Source organism: Calypte anna, chromosome 14 (assembly GCF_003957555.1).
Source record: "Calypte anna isolate BGI_N300 chromosome 14, bCalAnn1_v1.p, whole genome shotgun sequence".
NCBI classification, from domain to species: domain Eukaryota; kingdom Metazoa; phylum Chordata; class Aves; order Apodiformes; family Trochilidae; genus Calypte; species Calypte anna.
In genome coordinates this window covers 14,821,838-14,848,417 of record NC_044260.1, presented here as the reverse complement: position 1 = coordinate 14,848,417, position 26,580 = coordinate 14,821,838, and the positions used below count along the sequence as shown (strand labels likewise).

Genomic DNA, 26,580 nt, shown 5'->3' with positions numbered 1-26,580 from the left:
GTTAGTAAAGTTCTGTAAACATGAAAGGTTTTTATACCTCACGATTTTCCAAACCTTTCCAAAAATAACCTTTTTCTCCTCATTTGTTCTGAGCCTCTGACTTTGCATTCAGCTATTGAGTTCCCACTGAACATGTGCTGTCGTTCCACTGGATATTCCCTTGTCTGGGTCAGGTTTCAGATGACCCAGTTTGAGTAACGCGTCTTGGTTGGGGGATGTGGTGGGGACATAATAAAGACATTTTATAATCCTTGGTGCTGACAACCAATCATCTGAGCCAACTTTAAACCCAGGGGGATGAGAAGTGTGTGATGCAAAACGTGGGAGCAGCGTCTGCGTGTTGGGGTTTGTCACGGGTGGGAAGGACACGGGTGGACAGGGCTGGGGAGCTGCAGCCCACTGTGGGTTTCAGGTTGGGGTGAGGGTGGATTCTGCTTTCCCAAACATGTTTTCAGTTACTGGCATACTGTAACTTTTTCCCTTATTCCTTGGTGTGAAGCTCAAATTGGAGATAATTTTACTGTACACAACAGATTGATGAAACTGTTATGTTCTACAGCACAGTGGGACAAAAACTGTGCCTTTTCATAAGTACAAAAATACCAAAGTAAATATGTTTGTTTAGGAAAAATTAGAGCAATAATAGGGGTGGTAAGATAATCCTGTTGCCTTAAGGTAGGTTTTTAAAATAGTAGTAGTAAGGTTAATGCTCCAGCTTTTACCACAGTAAACATCTAGTTGTAAGCTGATTCTGGTGAATTCCTTAAGTGACAGCCCCATCAATATAAGCTTTAAAGAGACAGCCCCACATCTGGAAGCCAGCAGCAGCTCAGGATTTTATTAAGTGGCACTGCCAAATAAAATCCAGGCAGTGAACAGTATAAAAATAAAGGTTGGCTGCAGCTTAGCATCTCCAGTGGATGAGCCAGTGCTCCAGAGTTGTGTAGGAGCACTGGAGCTTTCCCAGCAGCTTCTGAGCCCGAGGTAGGACTGGTCTGTATGGATGTGAGGTTCTGTGTTGTTGTAGAAGTGTTCAGGAGCTTAAGTTACTGGTGAAATAAGCAAAGAAACTGCAGAATTGCTATGAGTGTCTCTAAGTTATTTTTAGTGGAAAGCTTACAAAGTACCTTCTGTGTTACATGTTACAGATGAGAAGTTTTACAGAGTATGATTTTCTGTCTGGAAAAGAAGGTTTTGAGAGAATGACCTTATCACAAGGAAGAGAAACCTGCCCTCTGCTAAGGGCTGCAACTTCACACATTTATTTCCATCCTATGGATGGTGGGAATCCAGTGCAGTCAGTGGCTGTATCAGTCGTGTTTGGCTGCAACTGGGTGACAAGTGCCAGAAAAAGGGAGGGGGGGGATGATGCCCAAATAAAACCAGCAGCCACCTTGGGGGAGGCTCAGGCACAAAGGGGTTGGCTACAGAATCATGCAGGACAGCAGCCTCTGGTACCACAAAATAACAAGTTCTGCAAGCTGGTGACCCCCAATGCTTTTTGGAGCCCATCAGTGCCCTTCCATGCTGAGTGGGAGGTTTCCCATCCAGTGGCAATAAAATCAACTCATTTGGATTCAGAAAGCAGGATGATTGGTAGCTCCTTCTTAGTCTTTGTGCCTAGGAATAGCCCAGAACACCATGACACAAAGTTTCAGGGAAGTAAAATAAGCCATATTCTAAACAAAATTCAGATCTTTTTTTCTTTGAACAGGTTTTTGATACAGCTCAGCTTGATACAACGTGGTATTTGCCAGCCTGGTCTTTAGCATTGGATCTGCTTTCCAATTATGCTTCAATTCATACAACAGTTGCAGAGAGCCTGTGTGGGTGTACATGTGAGGGAGACTGATTCTGTTCTTTAAAAATGTGAAGCCTGCACTAAGGAAGAAAACCCATCAGAACTGTGAGCACTTAAACACCATTTCCTTTCTCTATGTGCTCCCAGCATTAAGCAACCTTCACGACATCTCTCTGACAAATGGAGTGTGCAAGTGAAGGAATACATGCTGCTTTTTCAGAAGCAGGATATTAGCACAGATGTCACTGCAGCACAGGCTGCAAATCCTTCCCAGAAGCAAAGAGTTAATGTGGGAGCCTCAGATTGCAACTTGGAAGCGAATGCATAAGGTCTGAGCTCTGTTTTTCATAAGTCCATGAATGAAAATGGAATAAAGAAAGCACGTGTCAGCCCTGGCTGGTGCTGTGTGTTAGAGTGGTCTCTGGTGTCTGGGACAGCAGAGGTTAGGTGATCCTAACTGCCACCACTTTGCACAGAGCATCTTTATTTTCCTGGTGGTTGTTCCCAGCCACTGGTTTTTTTGTTTGTTTGTTTGTTTTTTCTCTCTCTCTCTTTTTTTTTTTTTTTTTTTTTTTTTGGGGGTGTGTGTGCTGTATTTCTGACTGTGACCCCCATGGTGCTTTCAGTTCCTGTATTTCATAGCCAAGAACTCTAAAGGAGTGTTTTGTCTTTCTGTGGTTCTGACTGTTGTTTTTTTTGTTGTTTTCTTTCCTGTAGGTTTGAAGACCTATCTGATCTCTGGTCACAAGGTGAAGGAGCCCCAGTGCAGCTGTTCCCAAGTCTTGCTACCTGGCTTGGAGCCTGGAGATGGAGCTGGGCTCCAGGGAGCATCATCACCTGAGAGCACCAGTGACTTGACAAAGCCTCTCAAACATGCAGAAAAATCTAAGGTGAGTTCTTTTCTCAATGCCAAGCAGCATAGATCTCAACTTGTGCAAACCAGAGAGAGATGTGTGGATGGGGAAACCTTACAGGTTTTTCTATCCACTGCTTTATATATTTGCTTACTGATGTGTGTGTGTGTGTGTACACATATAGTGACAAAACATTGTTTGAGGGACAAAAAAATTACTAAATAAAAGGCCTCACCAGTTGACAAGCAATCCTTAAAGAAAGGTGAATGCTTTTTAAAGTTTTCACAGTTATTTATCTGTGGCCCTGCAGAGGTACAGATGTGACAGCAAGGGGCAGAACCTCCTTTATTTCACATTCTGAAGGAAGAAGAACATGTCCAGTGGGACAGTATATTACTGAACTATCTTCCCGTGGAGTGGAGCAGAGAAAGGAGGGATTGAAGCAGCCAAACTGAGGGTGCTGCTCTGAGAGGAAGCAGCAAAGCAAGCTGCAACCAGAGGACTGTGAAGCTACAGCACTGCACAGGAGTGACCTGCCTGCCTCTAGGATTTAATGACATTTGTTACCTGTTAAGCTGTTATTGAGTCAAGTCCAAAATGAAATCTGTTGGTAAGGCTCAGCTGTGGTGAGTTTTCTAAGCCTTGGGCTGACTTACCCTGCCCAAGGGCAGATGCAGATGTACCACTCTCTCTAAGCCATGTGCAGGCATGATGCTGCCCCACAACACTGACTGCCCACCCCCTGATTTTTCTGCTCTGGGACCACCTGGGCTGGGTGTTTATTACTTTTAAATGCTGTACAGAGGTCTTCATAGTGCAAACGTGGCTGTTTGAGTAAATGAAGGAGAAGGTAAAAGAAGCTGCTTCAGAAGAGCATCTAGGACAAGTGCCAGCTCAGTTTCACTCTTCTCGGACACCCCACATACTCCTGTGCTGAAGCTGCTGCTTCACCCTGGTGCTTAGAGCTGCCTGGATTTATTCATCACCAGGAGCACTGCAGATCTGGCCAGTGATTTCCTACAGAGCTTCACAACTTTGCTGAGCATAATGTGCCCATCTTACCCAGGGCAGACTGCTGGAGTGAATTTTGAGTGACCCCAAAGTCAGCTTTCTGGGCAGTCTGCTAAGCATCTGTGTAACACGAGCCACAGAGTGTGTCTGAATGCTTGTAGCACAGTGATGGAGCAGTCGTGTGAATGCTGAGCACTTCCTTAGAAATGTGTTCTGTGGCTGTGGTTGCAGACCAGGTGTGCAAATAATTGAAAATAAAATAAAATAAAATATGTATATATAAATATATATGTGTATTTAAAAATCCCACAAAGCCAACGGTGTAGTTTCATCACAGATCATCCACAGTTTTTGAAAAGGAATATGTTTGTTTTTTACAGGTTTTTCTCTTGTGTTTTTTTTTTTTATTCTTCTTTTTAAAAGCCTGCAGCTTGCTGGTGGGGTCTGGAGATAATAATTTGCAAAAGAATCATGACTTCCACTCTAACTGTTTTAAGTACAAAGCTGTAAACAGTGTCAGTGTAGGAGGAGATGACTCCAGCTCTGCAAAAAAGACTTAAGTAGGAGGGGCAAAATTGCAGGCAAGTTGAAATACTTTTGTTTTAAAGGGAATAAGGGGCCATATTAGATGCAAAGGATGACTTTCACATTTCGAGCTTGAACGGATGTTCTAGCAGACAAGATCTGTTAAGGAAAGTCAGGAAGGAGATTGCAACAGTAATTGATCCATGAAATGGATTGTATTTCCTCCTCCAGTGTATCTGGAGTTCATTTAACTGCAAACCTTTTTGCATTATGGCTATCAATAAGATACATGCTCGTAATTAAAATGGTGAAGACAGAGGCTTAAAAAAACTATAAGTAAATCTGTAATAGCTAATTTTTTTGTTTTTAAATGAAAACGCTGTAACCTGCTTAACTGGTTTGGTATCAGTTTTTCTCTATCGTGTTTTATAAATCCCTTGCTTGACAGGGAATTATAATCTGTTGTAAAAATGTTTTAATCATCTCTTGGTATGAGAACAGAAAGCACTTTTGCTTGTCTTGGTGTTTGCTGGCAGTACATTAATGTATTATTCATCATGATGAGGTCACACACACTGAGCTTGTGTGAATGTCTTCAATAGAGAGGGGAGTTCATGATGTTGGCTTGAGCACATGGGGTAAGTCAGATGGACTTCTGTCTCCTCTCAAAAGGCTAGGCTTATTTTCTGAGATTTTTGTCTTCTGGTTTAACCTCAGGAGCTAAACATTTGAGATGGTCTTGCTGATTTAATAACAAGATGAAATGGAGGGTATTTTCTTTATTCTTTGCTATTCTTTGGGTGTTTTATCACCACCAATAATAAGGTTGTTTTAAAGGGGTGAAGTACAACATTTGAGGTTCCTTACAAAATGCATCACCTGCAGCTAGTACAGGTCCTGATGTTCTTACTTTGTGAGTTGCCTGTAATGCTTGCTGGTGTTTGGCTTCAGTGATGTACAACAGCCTGAGCTCTGCTGTCTCTGAGCACTGTCTGGAAAAGTCTTTCCCTTTATTAATTTCAGATTTGTTGTTTTCCATTTCCCTCTTCTGTTCATGACACATCATGGTGTTTTATGTTTGGTGGTTTGTTTTTTTTTTAAATTTTGCTGCATTTTGTGCTAAGACTTTGCTCAGAATGCCATTCAGATCCCTTTGCAGGCAGTTTTTAAACAAGAAAATGGCACTTTTCTCACTGAAGAGTATTTCATTCTTCTTGGGGAGGAGATTCTTCAGTAGCACACCGTGATTGTAGTGTATCTGTGATCTTACACTAGTGAAGCTTTCCTGGATTAGATTTAGCTTCAGTAATCCAGAAAATCTGTGATTTATATTTTAAATGATGCATTCAGTTCCAGGCAAATTTTCCTCCCAGCCTCCCATTCTGTAGCTTTGTTTACCTTTTAACCATGCCCTGAGTATCCAAGTGGACTGAATTATAAATTGCACAATATTACAAGGACACCATAATGTTCCTGGCTAAAATGTTTCTGTCTCATTGCAGCCTTGCCCTTCCTGTAGTACCACCCTTGCTCCCCACTGCGATGTCAGCATAGATGAAGGAGCTATCCAGAATGGTTGTCAGGATGAGCATAAAAACAGTACGAAGGTAATTTAAGTATTTATCACTTCCCTTCTTTCCCCTTATTTCTCTGCTTCAGTTAGCTTTCTCATCTGTGCATTGCTAATCCTTTAAGCTCTTAAGCAGCAGAACTGATTTTCATTTCGAGTGGTTGTGGTTTACAGTTTATTTGAGCACACACACCCCTCTGCTTTTCAAAATAACTCGTCATTTTACAGGCTGTTTGAGCCTGAAAAGGACCTAAAATGTGGAGTCATTAAATTTTACTGAGGCTACACAAAGAAAGAGGCACAAATAATACTGCCACGCTCTCCATCCCTTACACCAGCTGGCTGTGTGTCACCTAGCCACAAGTTACACCTATGTCTTGCCAGTGTCTCCTGCATCAGAGCTGTAAGACAGTCGTCCCTGTTCATGCTCACAGCTGAAATTCACAGCCTTAAAGTCAGTTCACATCCTTTTTCTGACTGACAAATACAAAATCTTATATATTCAGCTGCTGCTTCCAAGATTGCTTTCCTTGCCTGCTGCTCAGACATTCTTGCTGAAACCACCTACTTCCTCTACACCACCAGGCAGTGCCTATTTCTTGTCGTGCTTGTCAGCTGTGTAGCTTCTCTGCTCTGCCTGTCGTTCTCTCAACCCTTCCTGAGAATATTAAAGCCCTGCCTAAATGCAGACTCAATACCAGTGCTCTTCACCCCACCGTTATATTTTCAAATAAATTGGATGCTTTTCCACGTTCAGAGATGCCTGCCTGCTTCTTCACACCTCTCTTTGCAACTAGTCTTGATTTAGAGCTAATGGAAAAGCCTGCCAGCACTTACTCTACTGGTGACATAGAACATTCAGCTGTGTTTGGCCCTCTGCCTCTATTTGACCTGTTGTCTCTTGTGCTTAAATTGCCAGCTCAGAAGCAGGGGCTTCCTTTCTGGGCTGGAATGGTTTGTAACGCAGCAGAGCGTGTGCTGTGCCAGGGTTCCTAGGAAACAGCCCAAGGAAAAAAAAACAAAAATAGTAATCTCTTCAGCTCTGAGGGAGATGGAGCGGAGTGGCCAGCAGGTACTGGTCTCAGAACAGCATGAAATCTTTGAGAGAAAACACTGTGGGAGATGTGCCCAGGCTGCCAAGATGGTATGTGTGAGATGCTTCTTCCCCAGGCTGCTTCTGCCCACGTGCCAGGGATCTCCAGGAACCAACTGCAAACAGAGATTTTCCTTGGCTACCGACTGCCTTGTGTCATAGATTGTCCTCGTTGGAATTATCTTTTACATTTCTTCCTATTACATCTGTATTAGCTTCATCTGCATTAATCAGCAAGTCATCTAACCTCGCTTAGAAGAGGTCTGTACAGTGCTGAGTCAAATGTCTAATTTCACTGGCAGAAAGGTGCTAGTGGAGATGGAATCACATGTTGTCCTTTGATTTCCTTTAGTTATTGCTAAGTCAAAAGTTGAGCAAGTAAGTGGCTATCCTGTAAATCTGGGATGCCTCTTGAACTGAAATATTAAAGAACAGCCATGTACACAGATGTGCTCTGGCATTTGATTTCCAGCTCTTCATTGCAGACTCTGCTTTCTTGGGAGGACGAGCCGTGAGGAGTTCCTCCTGCCCATTTGTGGAGTTGGTTCCCTGTTGTGGCCCTGCAGCCCTCCTGTTTGTAATGACATGAATGATATTAACCATGTCCTTGGAGCTTCATGGGTCCCAACAACCTCTGGAGCCTCCCTGTTTCTTGGTGAGAGAGAAGTGTCACACAGTGCATCCAACCTCTGAGTGCTGTACAGCCTCCTGCCAGCAGAAACCACAGTGACATTGGACCTGACAACGTTTCATAAACAGGGATTTTCTCCTTACACACAAGCAGTTTCACACTCTGATCCCTTCCTGTTAAGATTAACAGAGTGGAGACAGCCCAGGAAAGCCTTGAGCTGACTGAAGGGAAGAATTTTCTTAGGGATTTCAGCCTTTGCCAAGGACTGAAAGAGAAAAGGCCAAGAGAAGCCCAAACTGACCTTGTCTGAATGAACACAAATTTTCACTGTGTTCTCCAGATGAGCTTGCTGGATAGACAGGGAAAGCCAACAGTGCACATGGATCTGTAGCTTTTACTTGAGCTGCTTGTAGCAAATACTGGTGGTCTCCCAGTTACCAAGCAGTGAAGACCCTTCACTCCTAACAACTCATTGGTTGGGTCTCTTTGGTTTAGACCTCATCACAAAGCCAGCAAGGTTCCCCTGGCACTGCAGGACATCTGCTCTGTAGCCATATTCCCTCTGAGCAGGCTGGAATATCCTCTTAGGGATGCAGGACTTGTTCTGAAGCTGCTGGATGTTTTCCCTTAGAGAAGAAACTGGTGACCTTTTATGTGAAAGCTTCTTGTGCCTCTGGCTTACCAGGAGAGCTCCTTCCTGTCCTGTGCAGGTGGCTCTTCTGCCCAAGGGGTTTGGGTCTGCTTGTGCTGAGCTCTGTGGTGCTGGGATCACCTTCCTCTGCTGTTGATTATGTTCTTTAGCCAGACATTGGCAGCACCCCAAGGGAACTACTGAATTTCTTATTCTCCTTGGTCAACTGCTCTCACTGGGCTGTGAACACCTCCAAGCTGCCTGAACGACTGAGCTGGAAGCTTTCATCTCCTGGCTCCCAGCATGGGGCTGAAGGACTCACAGCTCTTGGGGTGGGCATCTTGTGTCCCTCCTGGATGGGAGGAAGGAAGGGGAAGCACAGCTGACCTTCCTCCTGCTTTTCCTGTAGCTCCAGGGAGCCATCCCAGCACTCCTCATTATAACTGCAGCACTTGAGGACTTGGCAGTGGTAGAGAGCCAAGCCTGAGTGCTTGCTGACCCTTCCCTGCACAAGGTGAAGCTCTCCTGCTGCTCCATTAATCTTGTACCTTCGCTGGTTGTGTCTCCACTTTTCTTTCTACCCCCCTGTATTAATTTGCCTCATTTGCTTTACAGGAGAGATGCACAAAGAGGTTGAATTAATTTTGCCCGGGCAGCCAGAAACCAGATATATTCCTCACTTTAACTAAGTTGATTTTACAATCTAAGTAACATATTTCAGTGCATGGTTGGGATGGTGATGATATTTATTCTGTGTATTTATGGTCACTGTGGTGGCATCCAAGAATAGACTTCTGGAGGAGCTTGTCACTTCTGTACAGGCAGAAATGAAGAAACTTCTGTCGTGAGTGGGTTTCAGGATGAGGATAAATGATACATGATAAATGACAAGACAGAGAGGGGGAGATGAACATTCCAATATGCTAAGTTTGATATATGTTTGCAGTTGAAAATGATCCTGACTAGCTGCAGTTCAGTTTTGTTCTAACCATATTTACTGATCTAACTTCTTTTGGAATTGCTTCAGTGCATATTGGTCTAGGTCAAAGGAAATGTAAAAGCAGGAACTTCAGGTTCCATGAAAATAAAATCATTTTAGATTGAAAGTAATTTGTGTTCTCAAATGAATGAAAGCAGAATTGACACTGCTGTGTACCTAAGCTGTTTTGCAAGCTGGTGTCCAAATTTAAAAATACAACATTAATACAGAGGCAAAAGAAAATGAGAAAGAAGTAGATCTTGGCAAAGGAAATGTAGTTTTATTTGCAGGCTAAATTTTTGTGGAATGTGAGACATACAAAAGGGCTTTTTAAACAGGTAGGAGAAAGGAAAGCAGCAGGGCTGGAGTGGTCAGTGGAAGGATCAGCAAGGGCTGAGAGAGCGAGTTGTCTCATGACCTGTGGAAAGATGGCACAGTTTAAATAAGTATTTTAAAAGCATTTTTTTAGAAGAGTCTTGACCTTAAGATGAGTGAATAAAGTTTGGGTTTGTGGTTGATCTTCATTGCTTGCTTGAAAACGTACCTTTTCTGCTCCATGGAAATTTGGTACACAAGAAGAAAGAAGACAGCAGCATGCATTTACAGAGATGTGAATGGTTTCAAGGCAGGTGGAGATGTCTCTGACAGGATCAGGTGATGCTCAGGGTGCTGAGGGAAGAACTTCTTTCAACTTTTGCTCCATTAAATTTCTTCTGTCATCTTTCTCTGCCACTGATGTTCCCCCTGTATGTTTTTCTTTCTGTCATTCAGGCTGCAGGAGGACACAGCCCAAAGACCCAAAATGGACTTTTGAGTCCTCCACAGGAAGAAAAGCTCAGCAACAGTCAAACCTCACTTTATGAAATGTTGCAAGAAAAAGGAAGATGGGGTGGAGTGAGTCTGGATCAGTCAGCTCTCCTTCCTTTGAGGTTCAAAAACATCAGAGAAAAGACAGATGCTCACTTTGTGGATGTCATTAAAGAAGACAGGTAAGGAGAAAACCAAGCTGCACAATGCCAAGTTGTATAAAGTCAGGAAGTCAGTAACCAGGGGTCCCATATCTCAAATCTTTATTTCTGTGCTTTTTGTCCATGTCAATAGTTACTGTTAATGTGTAACGTTCCCTATGTTACCTCTCTTATTAGCACAGAGACTCTACTGGGTCATTAAAATATATAACTTGGATTTGTTATTATTTATGTCTGTTCTTCTTTTTGCTTCACTGCTTCCACTCTGATCAGTGTGGAACAACACCCTTGGAACTCTGTGCTTGGAACTCCAGGCTGCTTGGAACAGGACAGAGTCATCTTATCTGAGAACATGACTCAGGCAGAGGAGGGAGTGGGAAGGACACCAGTCCCTCTCCAGGCTCTTCTCCAGATTTTTTCAGGTTACCTTTCTCCTATGGCCAACCTCAGTTAAAATTTAGGCTTCTTGTTGTTTGATTTGGTGTTTTGATTTCCCCCCACTGTGTGTGGCCTCTCATTAGTGCCTGAGAATAGGTGTTCAGCTGCTATTTACAAATTTCAGGAGACTGAAGGATTGGGAAAGTCCAAATGTTGGCAGAAGTAAGGCAGAATTTTAGTTTGAAGTGTAAATAACATTACAATTTTAAGTTCTAAAAGTAGCTTAATTTTTTTTTTCCTGCTGATTTGCTGAAGATACCAAGCCAAGCTCTTGTGCTCCTGGAGCTTTCCTCCTCCACTCGCAAAATGGATCATTCTTTCTGATTTGTAAAAAGGAAAAAGTAGGACCATGATTTGACATCAGCCAAAACCTAGTTGGTTTTTTTATTTTTTTTTTTTACTCTCAATTAAATATCATCATTACCATATTAAGTGGGCCATTTCTTGTTGCCAGGGCAACTTCTCTGCTGAGTTCAGTTCATGTAAACATAACTTTCCAAAAATAATCTTCTGATTAATTAGGTCTGTGCAAAATGGTTTAAGCCTACTGTTTTACAATAATCCTTTTTAACTGTTCTCCAAGTGGATTTCTGTGTAATAAGACATTTAAAAACAGTTCTTCATCCCCTACTGTAGAACAGAATACAGTGTTTGTCCTCACAAATCTAGTTCTGTCAGAATGCTTGAATGGGAAATCTGAGTTTTCTCAAGGGAGGGGATGAATTCCAGACTTCCCTTTGGTCATCTTACATGAAACTCCATCTGTGAGTTTGTACATTATTACAACTTGGTAAGTGTATGGCTTGAAGTTTGAGCCTGGCTTCACTACAGCCACTGTACACATGCCTTGCTTTGTGCATCAGAGCTGGGATGTCACTGAAGGCTGTGGTGTAAGAGTACAGAATAGTGTAAAGGTAATTTTAGTGGGGATACCCTTGAAGGATTGTTGCTTTTTAGATTTTTCTTTCCAAGAACTGTTACCTGCTCCTTTGGTTATAAACCTTTGAAGTCCAAGGAGCAGGTACCCAATGTGCTTGTCAGGGCAGTGCTTACAAGTGATCTCTTGAGACTTTAAGTAGAGTCCCAGGGAAGTGCAAAGCTCCCCCCAGAAGCAAAGTTCTGCACCACCCTTCATCCCCTCTTTGGGTCAGTTTCCTGTTTAAATACTTCTAAATATGTTTATTTCTTTCATCTCCCACATGCCAGCCTTGTTTGCTTCATGGAAAACAGAGCTCACTTGTGCTGGGGAGGCCCAGGGCCTCCTGGGAAGCAGATGAAGGTCTTCCCTCTCTTTAGTCACCAAAACTGGGATCTTCTTTGAGTAAGACAGCTATTGAGATGGAATGGGACTGGCTGGGGATGGTGGCTGAGGTCAGAAATTATTCTTTTTATACTTTGGCCAAGGCTAGGATACTTCAAGATTGTACAATATCTGCCATATTCATAGCTGAAGGATTTTGTCTTCTGGAGCTTCAGTGTAAGAACGTGTGTTTGGTTGGTGTTGCATCTTGCTGAGGAACTTGTACTTCCAATGAACCTTTTTGCTAGGGGTCTAGAAAACCCCCACCACCAACACAAAAGAACCTCAACCAAACAAAAAGGATTCAGTCCCGGATGAGTTCTGTAGAACCTCAGGTTCCATTTCCCTGTGGCCAGATCAGTAAGGGAATGATCAGCTGATTTACTGAGTTATTTTAGTGCCTTTGAAATAACAAGAAAGTGTTCTTGTCTAAAATGGACAATGGTTTGGTTTTTTCCCCTCACAATGTATCACCTTTGTCATCCTTAGCTTGCTTTGAACAGCAGGACCCAAGTCACAAATGTCCCACAGCTGCACATCTCAGGTTGTGCCTCTGGAGCAGCAATTGACTTTTACCATTTGCCAGCTTATATTACAGTTACCTGAAGCCACCTGCAGTCATAGCTGTGAAGTTCCTGGAAGAACTTGCCAGTCTCTGTCTGAAAATATAAAAAATGAGAGCACAAACTTTATAAAGTATTTCCTTTGATAAAGCCAGTGAAGAAAAGCTACCAGGAACTCCCAAGCCAAGTGCCAGCATCCCTAGAAGCAGAAATCACACAACAGGGTCTGTAAGAGAGCTGCAGCTGAATAAACTGATGTTGATTTTATCTTTTCTCTTTAGCCTCATGAAAGACTACTTCTTTAAACCACCTATTAACAAGCTGAGCCTGAACTTCCTGGATCAGAATTTGGAGATGACCTACAGGTCGAGCTATCAGGAAGAGGTGTGTATCTCTTTGCATTGGTTTCCTTCTGTAATCTCTCCAAGCAACTGTCACTGTTTTAACACATTTAATTGCAGGTGATGACAAGGCTTGTGAAGTGTAAATGTGATTTACTACTTGGTATTGCTGCTCTGAAAACAGTCTCCTTTCTTGTCACCTGTCCTGTGCCATGCCCTGAGATTAGTCCAGTGTTTTAGCTAGAAATAAATTTTCACAGTCCACAAGATACATCAGGTACTTTTCACCTGCCTTTTCTCCATTTTCAGGTTAGTGTTTTAATGCTTTAGGCAGGCAGAGAGAACCATACTAAGATGAAAGTAAAGGACAAATGCTTCTTGCCTTCTCATCAGATGCCCTAACTCTGACTGGTTGTGTTGAACTGGATGCTCGTTGATGTCACAGCCTCATGGTTATCTCTGTGGAGCCCAAATCTGCTCTGAACTCAGATGTCCTGAGTTCTCTAAGTGTGTCTCATGCAGGAAAAGGCTGTTCAAAACGCTGTGTCATGGTAAGGAGCAGCGAGTAAAGTGTAAGGAACTTGATGCCTTCTTCTCCTTGTTCTTCCTCCCCCCTGCTCCTTTTAATGGCTCTGTTGCTGGTCAGGCTTCTCTGCTGTGAGCCAGTTCATTTTACTAGCCTGACATTAAATATTCACATCTGATTTTTCTCTTTGGGGCTTTTTGGTTTTCTGCTGTATTGAACCAGCAGGTAGCAGAGAGGTTGGCAAGTGCCAAAGCCAGTGCAAGGGAAGTGTCCAGCAGCCAGAAGGGGAATGGGCCCTTCCTTTCCAGTTGTGTTGAGCTGCAGCTGGCACAGTGGAATTGTCATGAGTGTAGGTGTGGATGTTTTTCCTTCCCATCATGTCCTACATCTAGAGGGCAGGTGAGATTGCTGCTGCTGCTGCTTCTTGCTTTCTGTTCTAGAGAGCTTTGTCACATTGTCCTTAGCAATAGCCCCTATTCACTTGTTTTCCAACATTTGCAGATGAGACCTTACTTTTTTTTAACAAAGAGCAGGATAATTGTGTTGCTGTTCAGTTTGTTCCCTGTGTTCAGGAGCTCTGTACTCCTGCAGCACTGGATGCCAGTGGTATCCCTCAGAGTGATGCTCCTGTAGCAACAACAGGGAGAAAATTCATGTTGGGATAGAGCCTGCAAACTGAACATTGAATAGTAAATCAAGTTTTTTTTCCAGTGAGAGACTGGAAAGAGAAGCAAAGCAGTGATAGTCACACATGCACAGATTCACCTGTTAGCGTGGGAAGTTCATAGGAGGAGCAGGAATACTCTTTGTGCATTTTGTTAGTGACAAGCTACTAATTGGAAAATTATTATGTAAATCTCCCTGGAAATGGGAATCTTCACTCTGCAGCACTGGGGCAGAGGTAAAAGCCTCAGTATTAGCATAGTACCACTCCAAAACAACAATCTTCTCTTGGGAGGGTGAAATGAGCTGTCAGCACTGCTGGTTATTAAATTGCCTTGCAGTAAACTCTTGCTGAAAGTAACTTCCAACAGGGCTGAATTCACCTCTAATTGCACAGTGCCAGCTGCATCCTTGCCCTGGGATTGTTCTCAGTGAGTGGCTCCACTTCCCAAGAGCTTGCTTAGCCTGTTCCTCTCGGGAAATCACAGCACTACTCAGCACTGTCGGGGCATCCTTAATGCTGGCATTTGAAGATGCAGGGCTGCTTTCTGTAAGTCACTTGGTGTGACTTCCTGAGTGAACTGCCAGGACTCTGCTACAGTTCAGATGAAAAGGTAACTCTGGCACTGAATGATTCTAGCTGAATGTGTTAATTTGCAGAGAGGTACAAATGGGGAACAAGTTCATTTCCCAGGGTTGTTGAGTGCAGCTCGGGTTCTGAGGAGCAGAAGAGGTCCCCAAATTAAACCAGAGTACAGCACATCAGTGTTCAAACTGGGCTGCTTCATGGTGATATGGATAACATACTTTTTGTTTTCCTTTGGAAGTTGTTTCTGTGGTCCCCTGAGCAGATAGAAGCACTCCTAAGACTGGGCTGATCCAAGTGAGCCAGAATGTGGAGCTCATGATCCCGTTTTCAGCTGGACTGTAGCACAGAGCACAGCTGCACAGGCACCAGGGCCAGGATGAGACAGGGTGGGAATGTGTGGTGAGGGGTTCCAGAGGAACAGAACTTGGTGTCCTGGCCTCTGAGCAGTTCAGATTACACAGCATTTATCTGGTCAGAAAAGGAGATGTGAACTCTGCCACAGGCAAGTAACTGTTTCTGTAGACTGATGTTGTGTTTTCTTAAAGAACCATTGGAGCCAAAAGGTTTGTTGTAAAATCTCTTATTATTCTCAATTAAGCTCCTTCAAGAAAACTTCCTACAGCTTTATCTGCTAGTAATTATGGGGTTTATGTTTCCTTGCATAAAATAGCAGCTTTCATAATATCCTGTAAAAATCACTCCAGACCCAGGGGTTGTGCTGGGTGTGCATTCTTTTCAACACAGATTTATTTCAGGGAGCTGTGGGAGCCTTCAGCTGCCTCTTCTATTCCTTGTTTCAAAACAGTACTGACGTTGCATTAATGAAGTGTCAGAAAGTTCTGTATTCTTCTGTCTGGTTTTGTGAGCTGCTCTTAATGGTACAGCTGAATTCAGCAAAACAGCATTTCTTCATTTTCATCCCTTCTCTGTGTTCCACACAGGTTATGAGGAATGCTCCAGTGAAGACATTTGCCAGTGCTACCTTCAGCTCACTCCTGGACGTGTTCCTCTCCACCACAGTCTTCCTCATACTCTCTATCACATGTTTCCTGAAACACGGGATGGTTGCATCCTCTCCACCAACTGCAGCAGTCGTGGTGTTCATCATTGCCCTCCTGCTAGAGGTGCTGTCCCTTGTCATCTCAATCAGGCAAGTAAAAACATAAGAAGGTCTTGAAATTGCACAGGGAACTAAAATGGTGGCTGGCTTGGGGACATCTTGTTTGACAGCATCCCAGGACAGGCTGTAATCTTTAGAGAACAGTGTTAGTGAAGCCAGGAAGGCTTGAAGCAGATCTTGTGGAAACAGAAGTCTGGCTACAGAAATTGGAGGAGGAAAAAGTGTCTCTGATAGAGGCCATGGAGGCAGCAGGATCAGCTTCCCAGATGTCCTTGTTCCTTGGGATGCCATGTGCAGCTAGAGGCCTTCTGCCTTCACAGGGCCACTAGGATGAGGGAATTCAAACAGAAAACCTCTACCTGTTCTTTTTAAAAAAAGAAAATGAAATGATTTATTAGAAATGCAAAGAGCAGCCCTTTCCTAAAAAAAAGCAAGCTGCAGAAGTTATATTGCATCTGTCCAGAGTTAGTTTCCTTTACTAATCTCCATTTCCCGTCTCATGGGTTTAATATTCAAATAGTTTGTGTTTTCTTTGTTTGATACATAATTGGAATGCAGCTTTTCCCCTGAGTCCTGGGCTGTGTCCCCATCAGCTGCTGCTGCCAGGAAGGGGGTGGCTTTGCTGGGCAGTGCCAGCCCTGAGCCAGTAGCAGAAAACCCCCTGGAGGGGAGGCTTGGCTGCAGCTGCCTGGTGCTCAACAGTGACTTCTCATTCCTGAGCTGTACCCAGCCCCCCAGAAGATGTGTTCTGGACTTCTGGGAGGCTTGTGGGCTTTTATCCTGGCATTTGGAACAAGTCAGCAAGTGATGCCTGCCTGTGGTTCCTGCCTAATGTGGGGGTTCCCCCAGACACAATGAGTTACCAACAGGTTGGATGTGCATTCAAGTAGAGCTCATGCTCTCCTGGGTGTGTTGTGATTTGTACACGTATCACATGTAACCTGTTATTAACCCAGATAATAGACCTAATAATAAGTTGTTTGTTTGCCTCTACTTGTGAGAACAAGTTGATTCTGCTCACCTCATCCCAAACCTGTCACGTAGGGGTAGCTTACAAAGGTTTTGTGATTACAAGTTTGAAGCAATTCTGCTGTTGTTTCACAAGAAACAAGAAATTGCAGATTGCTTTCTTATTTTGGCTTTTCCCAGGGTTAAGGCAGAAAACATAAGATTAGTTTTTCAGTCAGTGTAATTCTGTGTGTGTGTAGATGTATGCAAGCATGCTCAGGTGCAAGCTGGCATTTAGGAGCAGGGAGATGGCATTTTATCAACACTGGAAATACTTTCAAGAGTAGTAATCCTTAGCAGGTGTGTTTGCTGTTGGAGTTTGCATAGTATTGTACTTCTGGACTTTTTAGAACATCTAGAAAGTCAGAAAATACTAAGACTTTACTGAGAGATGGTTGAACTGTCATTCCAGTGCATCCTAAACTGGATTAACTGTTACCCTGTCCTCTCTTTTGTACCAGAAATGAATTTTCCTGCTTGCAAAACAGTTTCTGTGCTCTATCTTGAGAGGGCAAAGGTTTTTTGTGAGTTGAACGTGCCCAGGCAGCTCTTGCCATTCCCCAGGCAGCTCTTGCCATTCCCCAGGCAGCTCTTGCCATTCCCCAGGCAGCTCTTGCCATTCCCCAGGCAGCAGGCAGCCTGGGTTTGGTGGCCTTGCCATTGTAGTCTTGAATTAGTTCAGCTCTAAACCCCTCAACCACCACTTTGCAGAAGAGCTTGTTTCTGCTTTACAGATGTGTTTTGTGTACACTTGTTTTTCCAGTGCTCCCTTGCAGTTGCCTTTTCTTGTCTGTACATAATACATCATCCCTACAACCTTAGCAGTGTTTATATGTAGGTACAAAAGGTTTTACATCAGTCCTGTTTTGTAGTTGGTGGTTTATGGGTTTCTTAAGGAGAAGGAAAATTGTTGTTTTCAATATGCTACCTGTGTAATGAAGAGTTTGCTGAGTGTTTTTGTCTTTCTGAGCCGTGTCTGGCTGAACAAAGGTTTAGCTTTTCTGCAGCATGGAGAGCCCTGCTCCTGGGTAGTGAGCCTGGGCCATTTCTGAGGTGAGTTCAAGTGGCTTTATAATGTTTTCTTAGTGCTATTTACTTTTGCCACAGAGATTTCTAATATTTTCATGAGATTATGTTGGCTTAGAGCCTGAGTTTTAATTTCTAAGCTGACTTGGATGCCTCATTTAAAGTCAGATTTAAAACACAAGTGTTTCAGGATGACTCCTAAGCCTCAGAAGTACATATTTTTATTCATTCTTTTTGACTTAATTCTGATTTGAAAAGCAGGTTGAGAAACATCTCACATTGTGGAGAACACCTGTAGGCAGCCATCAAAGCTCACATAGTCCTTAAGTTCCCAATCACTGCAGCTAAAGTACAGAACAGTAAAGTACCAAAGTACAAAACAGGATGGGCTCAGATCTGAGGAGCTCTTACCCAGAGCACTTAATTGGAAACAGCCTCATATAAACCAAAAAAGAGCAGTCTTTGTAGGGGAATATCTCAGAACCTTTCTGGTCAGTTTTCAGTGTACAGGCAGTGGTGTATCTGGGGGGTGTAATTGTTTTGTAGTAACAATATGTACTCTCTTTGTAGTAAGTATGTATTTAAAATATATAATGTTAAAAAATTCATGAAAGACACTCTAGTCTCCACAACCTGACATCCCCTTGAGCAAAGAGAAAATGATATTTTTCCTCTTCTAATCCTTCTTCCTAGCGAGGGCTGCTCCCATTGACCACTATGCACAGAAATGATGCAAAACTTCCTGGGCAGTGTTGTCACCCATCCCAAATGACAATCACAGAATGCCACCAAGATATCTTAAGGGAGGAGAATGGGTTTACAATGCTGGGCACAGTTCCAGAATTTCAGGAAGAGGGCTTATTTTCGGACCAGAAAATTCTTGCCTGAGTTTCTTATTGTGTTTTCATTCTCGTGATGTGAAACTCCCTGCCTTTAAATCAGTCTTAATTTTTAATTGAATCCAGGCCTCAGCCTCGGAAGGGCTCAGTGCAGCTCTTGTGGCTGAGGTCCAGCTGCAGGAGTGGGAGAGGGCAGGAGTCCTGCTGCCTCTGCAGGCACAGCTGAGATAAAACCTTCACATTCTAGAGGAGCAGAAGGTCCTAGTGGAGCGAGGCTTACCAGGGGAAAGGATGTTTTGATTCCTCTGAAGTGCCTGTTAATAAATTACTGGAGCATCTATAGATGAGGATCCCACTGTTACCTTAAGTGCCACTTAAAATTAATTGTATCAAGCTGCATGCAAAGCCGGGTGCTTCATTTGTAAGGCTGTGGAAGATGTCATCTCCTGTTCTGTAAATGGAGTGCAAAGAATGGCCTTCTGCCTACTTCAGAATGTGACTGCTTTGCCTCTGATGAGTTCAGTGGAAGTGTAAGAGATCCTACAGTTCTGCTGTTTGATGAAAAACCCTTGGGAGGTGTCACTGAGGATGCAAGTGTGTGAGATTCCCCCTGGGATTCTTAGGAGTGCTTCTGCAGGAATACAGGTCAAAGACATCTGCCCACTGCTTCAGCTGGAGATAGAAGGGGTTTTGGGTAACTGGATAGGCTTGGTGTCCAGTTCCTGTTTCCAGGAAAACTTGTCATAATAAGTTTGTTTAAAATAAAGTGTAGCATCCTCCAGTGCAGATTTGTGAGCACAGAGGTGAAGCCAGGGCCGTGGGTATTTCAGGTCACAAGAGTGGGAGGTGGGAGCACTTCACAAGTTGCTTCATTAATCCAAACGTGCCTTTCTAGAGAGCAAAGAAAAGAGTTTTGTGGATGAAGCAAGTACAATCAAAACAAGGAGAACAGGAACTGTTGTTGTCTGACTAAGCAAAACTGCATTTGCCTGGTGCTTTACCTTTCCAGGCTTGCAGAGGGAACACCCTTGGTCTGTCCATGGCCCTTTTGCTGCCCATCAGATCTTCAACTCTGAATGAGGAGGAAGAGAAACTGTTTTCTTCAACTAGAGCTTAATGAACTGCTTCTGTTCACAACATGAGTGATACAGAGTACTGATGCAAGGGAAAACAATGTATTCTGTTTGCCTTTATTTATTCCTAACATCTGCGACTTTGGTATTTAATATCCCACCAAATTGCTGCTGTGCCAAAAGCTTTTGATTTGAGCTATGGGAATTGATTTTACACTGCCAGTAAATACAGAAATGATGGTAACAGTCTCCATTACCCATTAGTCACTTATGTCAAAGTTGCTAATTTGAACTCCTGCTTGTGTAAACATCTTGGATGCCTCAGCATTTCAGCCCCGTGGAGCTCCCCACTGACACTGCATTATTTACAGATACTGCCCCATGGCCATTAAATCTGTCTGCAGCTCTCAGGGCTCTCTGGATTTAATGCACTTCTTCCTGCCACAGGAGGGCTGGGCTGCATTCACAGGCTTTCACCCTTTTGTGAAGGATGAGATTTCAATCCTTTTCATTCCAGAGTGCAGAGCATTGCAATAAATACCTGGGGGAAAAAAAAAAAAAGAAAGAAAAATAGAAAAAAAAAGGAAAAAAAAAAGGAAAAAAAAAAAAAAAAAAAAAAAAGGAAAATAGGGAAGAAAAAGAAAAAAAAAAAAAGAAAATAGAAAAATCCCAATGTCAGAAGGTAAGCATTATCACGAGAAGTGTGGCATCCCCCTGGAATTGGTGCTTGTTTGAGACATGCAGCTGCCTAAATGAAGTGTCTTCATTGCAGGATTAACTGATGGAGTTTGCTGATAGATCTGCTGCTAGAATTCCCACAAGAATTTGTCCTGGCTTGGAAGCTTGGAAAAAATAAAAATAAGCTTTCTGCAGCATGGAGTCCCTGGTGTGTGGGCTGGGGTGAGGGACAGGAGCTGCACGGGGGGGTCCCTGTGCCAGCCTGGGGGGGAGGATGAGCTGAGGGGGCAGGGGGTCCCTGCTTGGCCATCAGAGATGTGGCCCCCTCATCCCCCTACCCAGCTCTGGGGGAAGGAGGTTGGCCCAGGGGTGCTCTGCCAGGGGCCTGGGTCGGGTTCCTTCCCCACAGTTTGGAAATGTTCATCTTGGTTCTTTGGCTCTGGGGAACTGGATTTTATTTTTAGAGGCATGAACTTGGGTGGCATTTCCAAAAGTACTTGGCTGCCACTGGGGACTGGGGTAGTTCTGTCGTTGATGTGAGAGGCAATTGGTGAGAAAACCCAGTTTTCTTTTGTTTTTATTCAGGTTTTTAATTTCTACTCTGTTGGAAGTACTTATTTATTTATTTATGATGGGATACACCTCTAATTCCTGGTGTAAATGTGAGGCCATTAAACTGGGAACTAACAAATCTGTGAGTACCCTCTTGTGGGCTCCTGGTGTATTACAGCTTCCTCCATCCTATTACCCCAAATTCATCTTTTTCTATGTATTTGAGTATAATTTCCAAATTTTGCCATACTAAATCAGAGGAGAGCTCTTGAAGCTTCAGAAAGAAAAATTCTTCACAAAATTCACAAACACCAAGAGCAGAGAATCACAGTGTTATTCATAAACAATAGAGATTTAAAGGTGTGGAGTAAGTGTCAAATTCAGAGGAAGAACTTAAATTTATCTTGTTTTGTATCAGGCTTTGATATCTTGGGTGTTAGAAAACAGGGTTAAAAAGGTAGTGGCTAGTTTTTCTCTTTTAAAATATAGAGGTAATAAGGAATAATTTTCTAACTTTGGGAGATTATGAATTTTGTATTTAGTGTATGTTGTATTTGGGGATTTTTTGGGTTTTGTGAGCATCTCTTTTAAAAGAAAATAGTAATTATTTGGTGTTTGGGCTCTGCTGTAGCCCCCTGTTAGGATTCCAGAATTACCTGCCCAGGCTGCTCTTGTTAATTACAGCCATCCCCAGCACGATGGCTTCGAATGAAGCCACCTGCACACTGTTACCTTTTTTATGCCTCCATAAAAATAATTCCAAACTGGAAGAGCAGCTGCAGTTCCTGTAGAGCAGCCAGTGACTCAGAGCTTGCAGAAGGGAGGGACCCCAAGGATTCCTTTCCCTACAGAAATAACTTATCCACGCAGTGTCCTCGAGCACTGAGATCCTTTCACCTTTCCTTTTTCACAGCCACCTTCAAGGAAGTTGTAGCAGGGTGAGCATCAGTCTGTTCAGCAGAGTTACAAGTTGTAGCAGGGGAGGTTTAGGTTGGCTGTGAGGAGGAATCTCTGCACTGAAGGACTCACTGGAGCATCGCCCAGAGCAGTGCTGGGGTCACCATCCCTGCAGGGATTTAAGTGGTGTGGACATGGAATTTAGGGATCTTGGCTTAGGATGTGCCTTGTCAGTGTTAGGTTAGTGGTTGGATGGTCTTGAAGGTCTTTTCCAACCAAGGTAATTCTGTGTAATTTACTTTTTTTAAATTCACAGCTTCCTCTCCCCCCACCTGCTTTAAGGCTAAGTATTTCTGAATGAAGAGCAGCCTTTCCTACTCTCACCTCCCAAATAAGAGACCTTTGGGGTTCAGTTTGTTTCCTTGAAGCCCACCCTCCCACTTGCTCTCTGTCCCTGTGCTCTCAGCCCCCTCTTTCAGCACAGGGGATCGTTTCCTGGGATTGTCAGCAAGTGCTGTGATGGCTCTAAATGAGACTTTGAAGGCAGATTATTAGAGGTAAGGTAGAGGGCTGGAGTGATGGGATGAGATTAACAGCTGCCCTGTGCTTCCCTCTGTTGCAGAATGGCATTCTTCCTGGAGGAGGTGATGACTTGCACCAAGCGTTTCCTGAAGCTGATCTCTGGCTGGCTGCCCCGACACTTTTTTGGTGCCATCCTGGTTTCTCTCCCAGCTCTTGCAGTTTTTTCACACTTCACCTCTGATTTTGAAACAAACATACATGTAAGTTGTCGAACTCCATCTCCTAATCTGACGTGTTGGATCTGACCAGGCTTGTTGCTTGCCTGCTCTCTGCCTTCACCTCCCTCGTGCTCTACATCTGCCTGATCCAGATCTCTCAGAGGGGCAGGACTGCTGGGGATGAGGAGTTTGTTCTGTAAACACAGTCATTTGCTTTCCTGGAAACTCGTACACCAGGGGAGATGCCTATAACTGCCTGCCTACATGCATATTTTGGTTTTTTTAGGCCCAAACCCTTCTGCAGGTGTTTATTTTAGATAATGGCAGCAGTGGATCTCAGGCTTTTCATTGCATTCATCCTGGTTTTGGTGCTGAGTGTGTCACTGGAGGAACTGTGTGTACTGAAAAACTTTGTGTCCCCATCAGGGAATCTCAGTAGCCAAAGCAGTGAATGCTTTTCCTTTGCAGAGCTGGCTGGAGAAACTCAAAGGAGAGAGCTCTGAGTACACAGAGATGCTGAAAGGAATGCAGCAGGTGGCAGAAGGAAATTGGCACATTTAGCCCACTCACCAAAGGGTCCACAGGGGATTTGGGATTTCCTTTAATAAAGACATCCAGAAGCGGAGAGAAAGGGGTTAAATATGGAGGAAAAGGAAAAATAATTTAGTTTAAAGGCTAACTGTAGCATAAAATCAATGCTTATAAACTATTTGTGAAGAAAATGGACTGGAACTGGGGATGAAAGTTTTTTTCCCTGCAGGATTCTCTTTGGTAGCTCAGTGAATGATTCTTCCTTTCCAGGGAATCCTGTTTCACAAATGTTTTGCTATTTCAGGGCCCTGGGCATAGGTAATGACCAGATCCTCATCATTCTTCCTATCACAGTTTATTTTATGGGGTGTTGGGAAATGTTTGTTCCATGGGAACCTGTGGGCCAGGCTTGTTTTGTCCCTTCCCAATGTGAGCATACATCCCATGGTTACACACTCACAGAATAGTGTCTGATCTTTCACATCCCATGTTTAAAGTCATTCTGCAGCACTTACCTTTTGTGAACTTCAGTTAACTGGTTTTAAGCTTTAATTTTACTTTTTTTTTTCAGTTTAATGATAGTTTTCCTCCCTCATGACTCCCAGGAAACTAACTGTAGGAAAGTTGTCCTCTCACTGAAGGAAGCTGAAAACCTTCAAATCTTCTAAAAACGTATCCAGTTATTTTCCTGTCCATCCCATTCATCACCACTCTTGGTCACTTCTCCAAACATGTACAAATAGTGTTGGGAAAGCCAACATCAGTATCTCCTGGCTCCATGTTCGGGTCAGGCTGTGAGTCCAAGAGCTTCAGGCAGCAGCAGTGAGGTGGTGTCAGCACCAAACTGAGAGTGAACTTTGCTTTCTTTCCCCTTGCAGGTCCTCCAGGGTCGTGGGGCTGTTGGCTCCCTCTCCAAGAGATGTCCCAACTCATCCTGTGCTCAGTGCTTCAACAATCATGGAGCTCTAGGAACTGGAATCAATCTATAGAGGGTCAGGTAAGTGTCATATTTTACTATGACATGGTTTTGCAAAGTTTTTTTTTATTCATAGTGTTTTATATCTTCCCTGGAAATAAAATAATTAAAATAAAAATTAAAAAAAAAAACAAAACCAACAAACAAAAAAAACCAACAATTAAAAAAAAAACTTTCCAAAGCCATGCATCCATAGTAAAACACAGCACTTCCTGACCCTCTATAGGCTGGCTTCATGATGGGGGCATCACTTGGAGTGAGAACCAGTGCTCTGCCACTTTAGGAGACCTGAAATGGGGGCAAAAAAGTAAGTTTAAGTTTACATATTTTTATGGACACTTCTGAAATCCCTTAAATCCATTTTTGAGTCATTAAAAAATGAAACAAAACAAACCAACACTGCTTGTGGTTTAAAAATGGTGAATTATGTAAGGTTTTGTCCTCATACACTGTGTCTGCTTCTGAATCCCATGCTTATTTGTTATGCCACAGTATTGCTAATCTGCAGTCTCTGCACCTCAGCTCTAAAGGAAATGCAGCAGGGTGAGAGAGAAAGGGACAGAATGATCATTTGATACTGTAAAATGGAGTATGTAGCTAGAACAGAAATATAATGCAGTTATAGCTTGGATAGTCAGGAATACTCTTGATGAATACCAAACTTGCACACCAGCTGGAGAGTTCTGACTCTGAAGTACTGATGTTTCTCAGGGAGGTTATGGCATTCTGGCAATGTGTCCATCCTGCCCTGCCTGGTTTGGTTTTTTTTCCATCCAGTAAAGATGTGGAAAAGGAAAGCTGTTTGAGAATAGGGCATTTGGAACAGAAAAACCAAATGATGGTATTAAACAAATTCTTAAAGAGAAATAAATTCTTTGAGTTCATCTGCTGCCAGTATGAGACTGTCCTCTAAGAAGTGTTTTTGAAGGTAGGCAGTGGGGTGATGTGTTTGAAGGTGAATTCTTGCCCCAGTGGAACTTTAACATTCAGTTTAAAACAGTCTGACCCCAGCAGTTGAGAGGAGTTACCATGAATCTTCACCTGCTTTTTTCTCCTTTTTTTTTTTTTTCCTCTCTTTTTTTTTTTTCCTGTTCAGTAAGAAGCACTGAGCATTTTGCAAAGGTAAACTGAAGGTATTGAAAGCTGCTGGAATAACAGTTGTGAAATGCAGCCATACAAAACTCCATCTAGGGAAAGTTGTGACACTGCCTGTGCTGGGAGTTTCCTTGCTCCAAGAAGTGAAGAACTCCATCTCCAGAGGCTCCAAGGAATTATTTACTGTGCAGAGAATCCAGATGACATTAGATCCTTCTCTTCCATACCCCACATTCTTTACTTTATGCTGGCATTCCTCTGGGCAGCAGGAAGAAGCTAACTGGTGCTGTCTCTGTGTTGCAGTACACCACGTTCATGTGTTGTGCCATCCTGATCACCATCGTGCAGTACTGTAACTTCTGCCAGCTCAGCTCCTGGATGAGATCTCTTCTGGCAACTGTGGTAGGAGCAGTGCTTCTCTACGTCCTGCTCTACATCTCCCTGTGTCCAGCCAGGTGAGCAGCATCATTTAACTGGGTTTTAGATTGACAAACTTGGGGTTCTCAGCCAGTAAAGTGAGGGTCCCATGCATGGGATTTTTGTATCTGCCGTGACTTTCTCCAGCATCTCAAATTGAATAATTTAATTCTGGAAGAATTCTGCATTGTTTTTAAAGATTTCAGGATGATATCTGAGAGGCCCTTTCCTGAACTCTGTGCTGAAACAATACTCTGTCCTCAACTGATGTGTTTCTAGTGTTTCACACTTACACTTACCAGCCCCATAGAGTTGCCTGTCACTCTTTGTTTGAAAATCTTTTTTATTAAGCAATTTCCAAGGCATTGGATGTGCTGCCAGAGAACCCACTTGTTCCCCCACATCCCTCTGGATTTATTTTTGCACTTAGGAACCATATATCTTTCTTCCATCTCCTTGCACAGGTTTTCTGCTGCAGAAGGCAGATGCTTAGATTTAATAGGATTCTAATAACCTGTTTCCTTTATCATTCTCCTGCCTTTTCAGAGGATGATACAGGACAGTAACCAGAGGAATCCAGTCAGTTTCTCTGTAATAACCTTCAGGCTTTTCAGGTTTTCCTCTGATATGCAATTTTCCCCATCGTAGACTTTGCTTGCAGCATTCTTCTCTTTCCCTGCCAGGAGAGCCAAGGGAGTCCTTCCAGCCAGCCACTCCTGTTGTCAGAATTTTATAAGCAACTTGCATTTCTCAGTAGCTTAATGACTTTCATAGCCTTTGCTGCTCTTCCCATAGCTTGGGCTTTCCAAGGACTTCTTATGCTGTAGGTTATTCAAAGCCCTTTCTTTTTCCCCTTCTTTTTTTACATACTGAACAATATAGTGAAAAACACACACAAAAAAAACCCCAGCACAAACAAACCAGAAAGATTTTGCAGTCACATGTTTTGTGTGTTCAGCTTTCAGTCCCCTCTTCAGAGATCTCCAATGTTCTGTTTTAAAGACATGGAAAATAACTGTGACCCCTTAACTCCTGCTGACCTGGACAGGCTGGATGGGGCTGGGAGCAGCCTGGTGAGAGGTGTCCCAGCCCATGGCAGGGCTTTACAGCTAAATGAGCTTTAAGGTCCCTTCCAACCCAAACCA

General features: G+C 43.2%; 1 protein-coding gene across 3 annotated transcripts in view; it reads left to right on the top strand.

The window, feature by feature from the left end:
* The window catches only part of ADCY9 (adenylate cyclase 9), an 82,826-nt gene that overhangs the window by 39,239 nt on the left and 17,007 nt on the right, over positions 1-26,580 (top strand). For all 3 annotated transcript variants that reach the window (XR_003988182.1, XM_030459937.1, XM_008496745.2), the window contains exons 2-8: positions 2,519-2,691; positions 5,694-5,798; positions 9,867-10,084; positions 12,646-12,748; positions 15,425-15,633; positions 22,299-22,458; positions 25,322-25,473. Coding sequence is in view for 2 of the 3 variants with exons in the window: in XM_030459937.1 (XP_030315797.1) it covers positions 2,519-2,691; positions 5,694-5,798; positions 9,867-10,084; positions 12,646-12,748; positions 15,425-15,633; positions 22,299-22,458; positions 25,322-25,473 (1,120 nt within the window). In the remaining variant the exon portion in view is untranslated. The remainder of the gene's footprint in view (positions 1-2,518; positions 2,692-5,693; positions 5,799-9,866; positions 10,085-12,645; positions 12,749-15,424; positions 15,634-22,298; positions 22,459-25,321; positions 25,474-26,580) is intronic.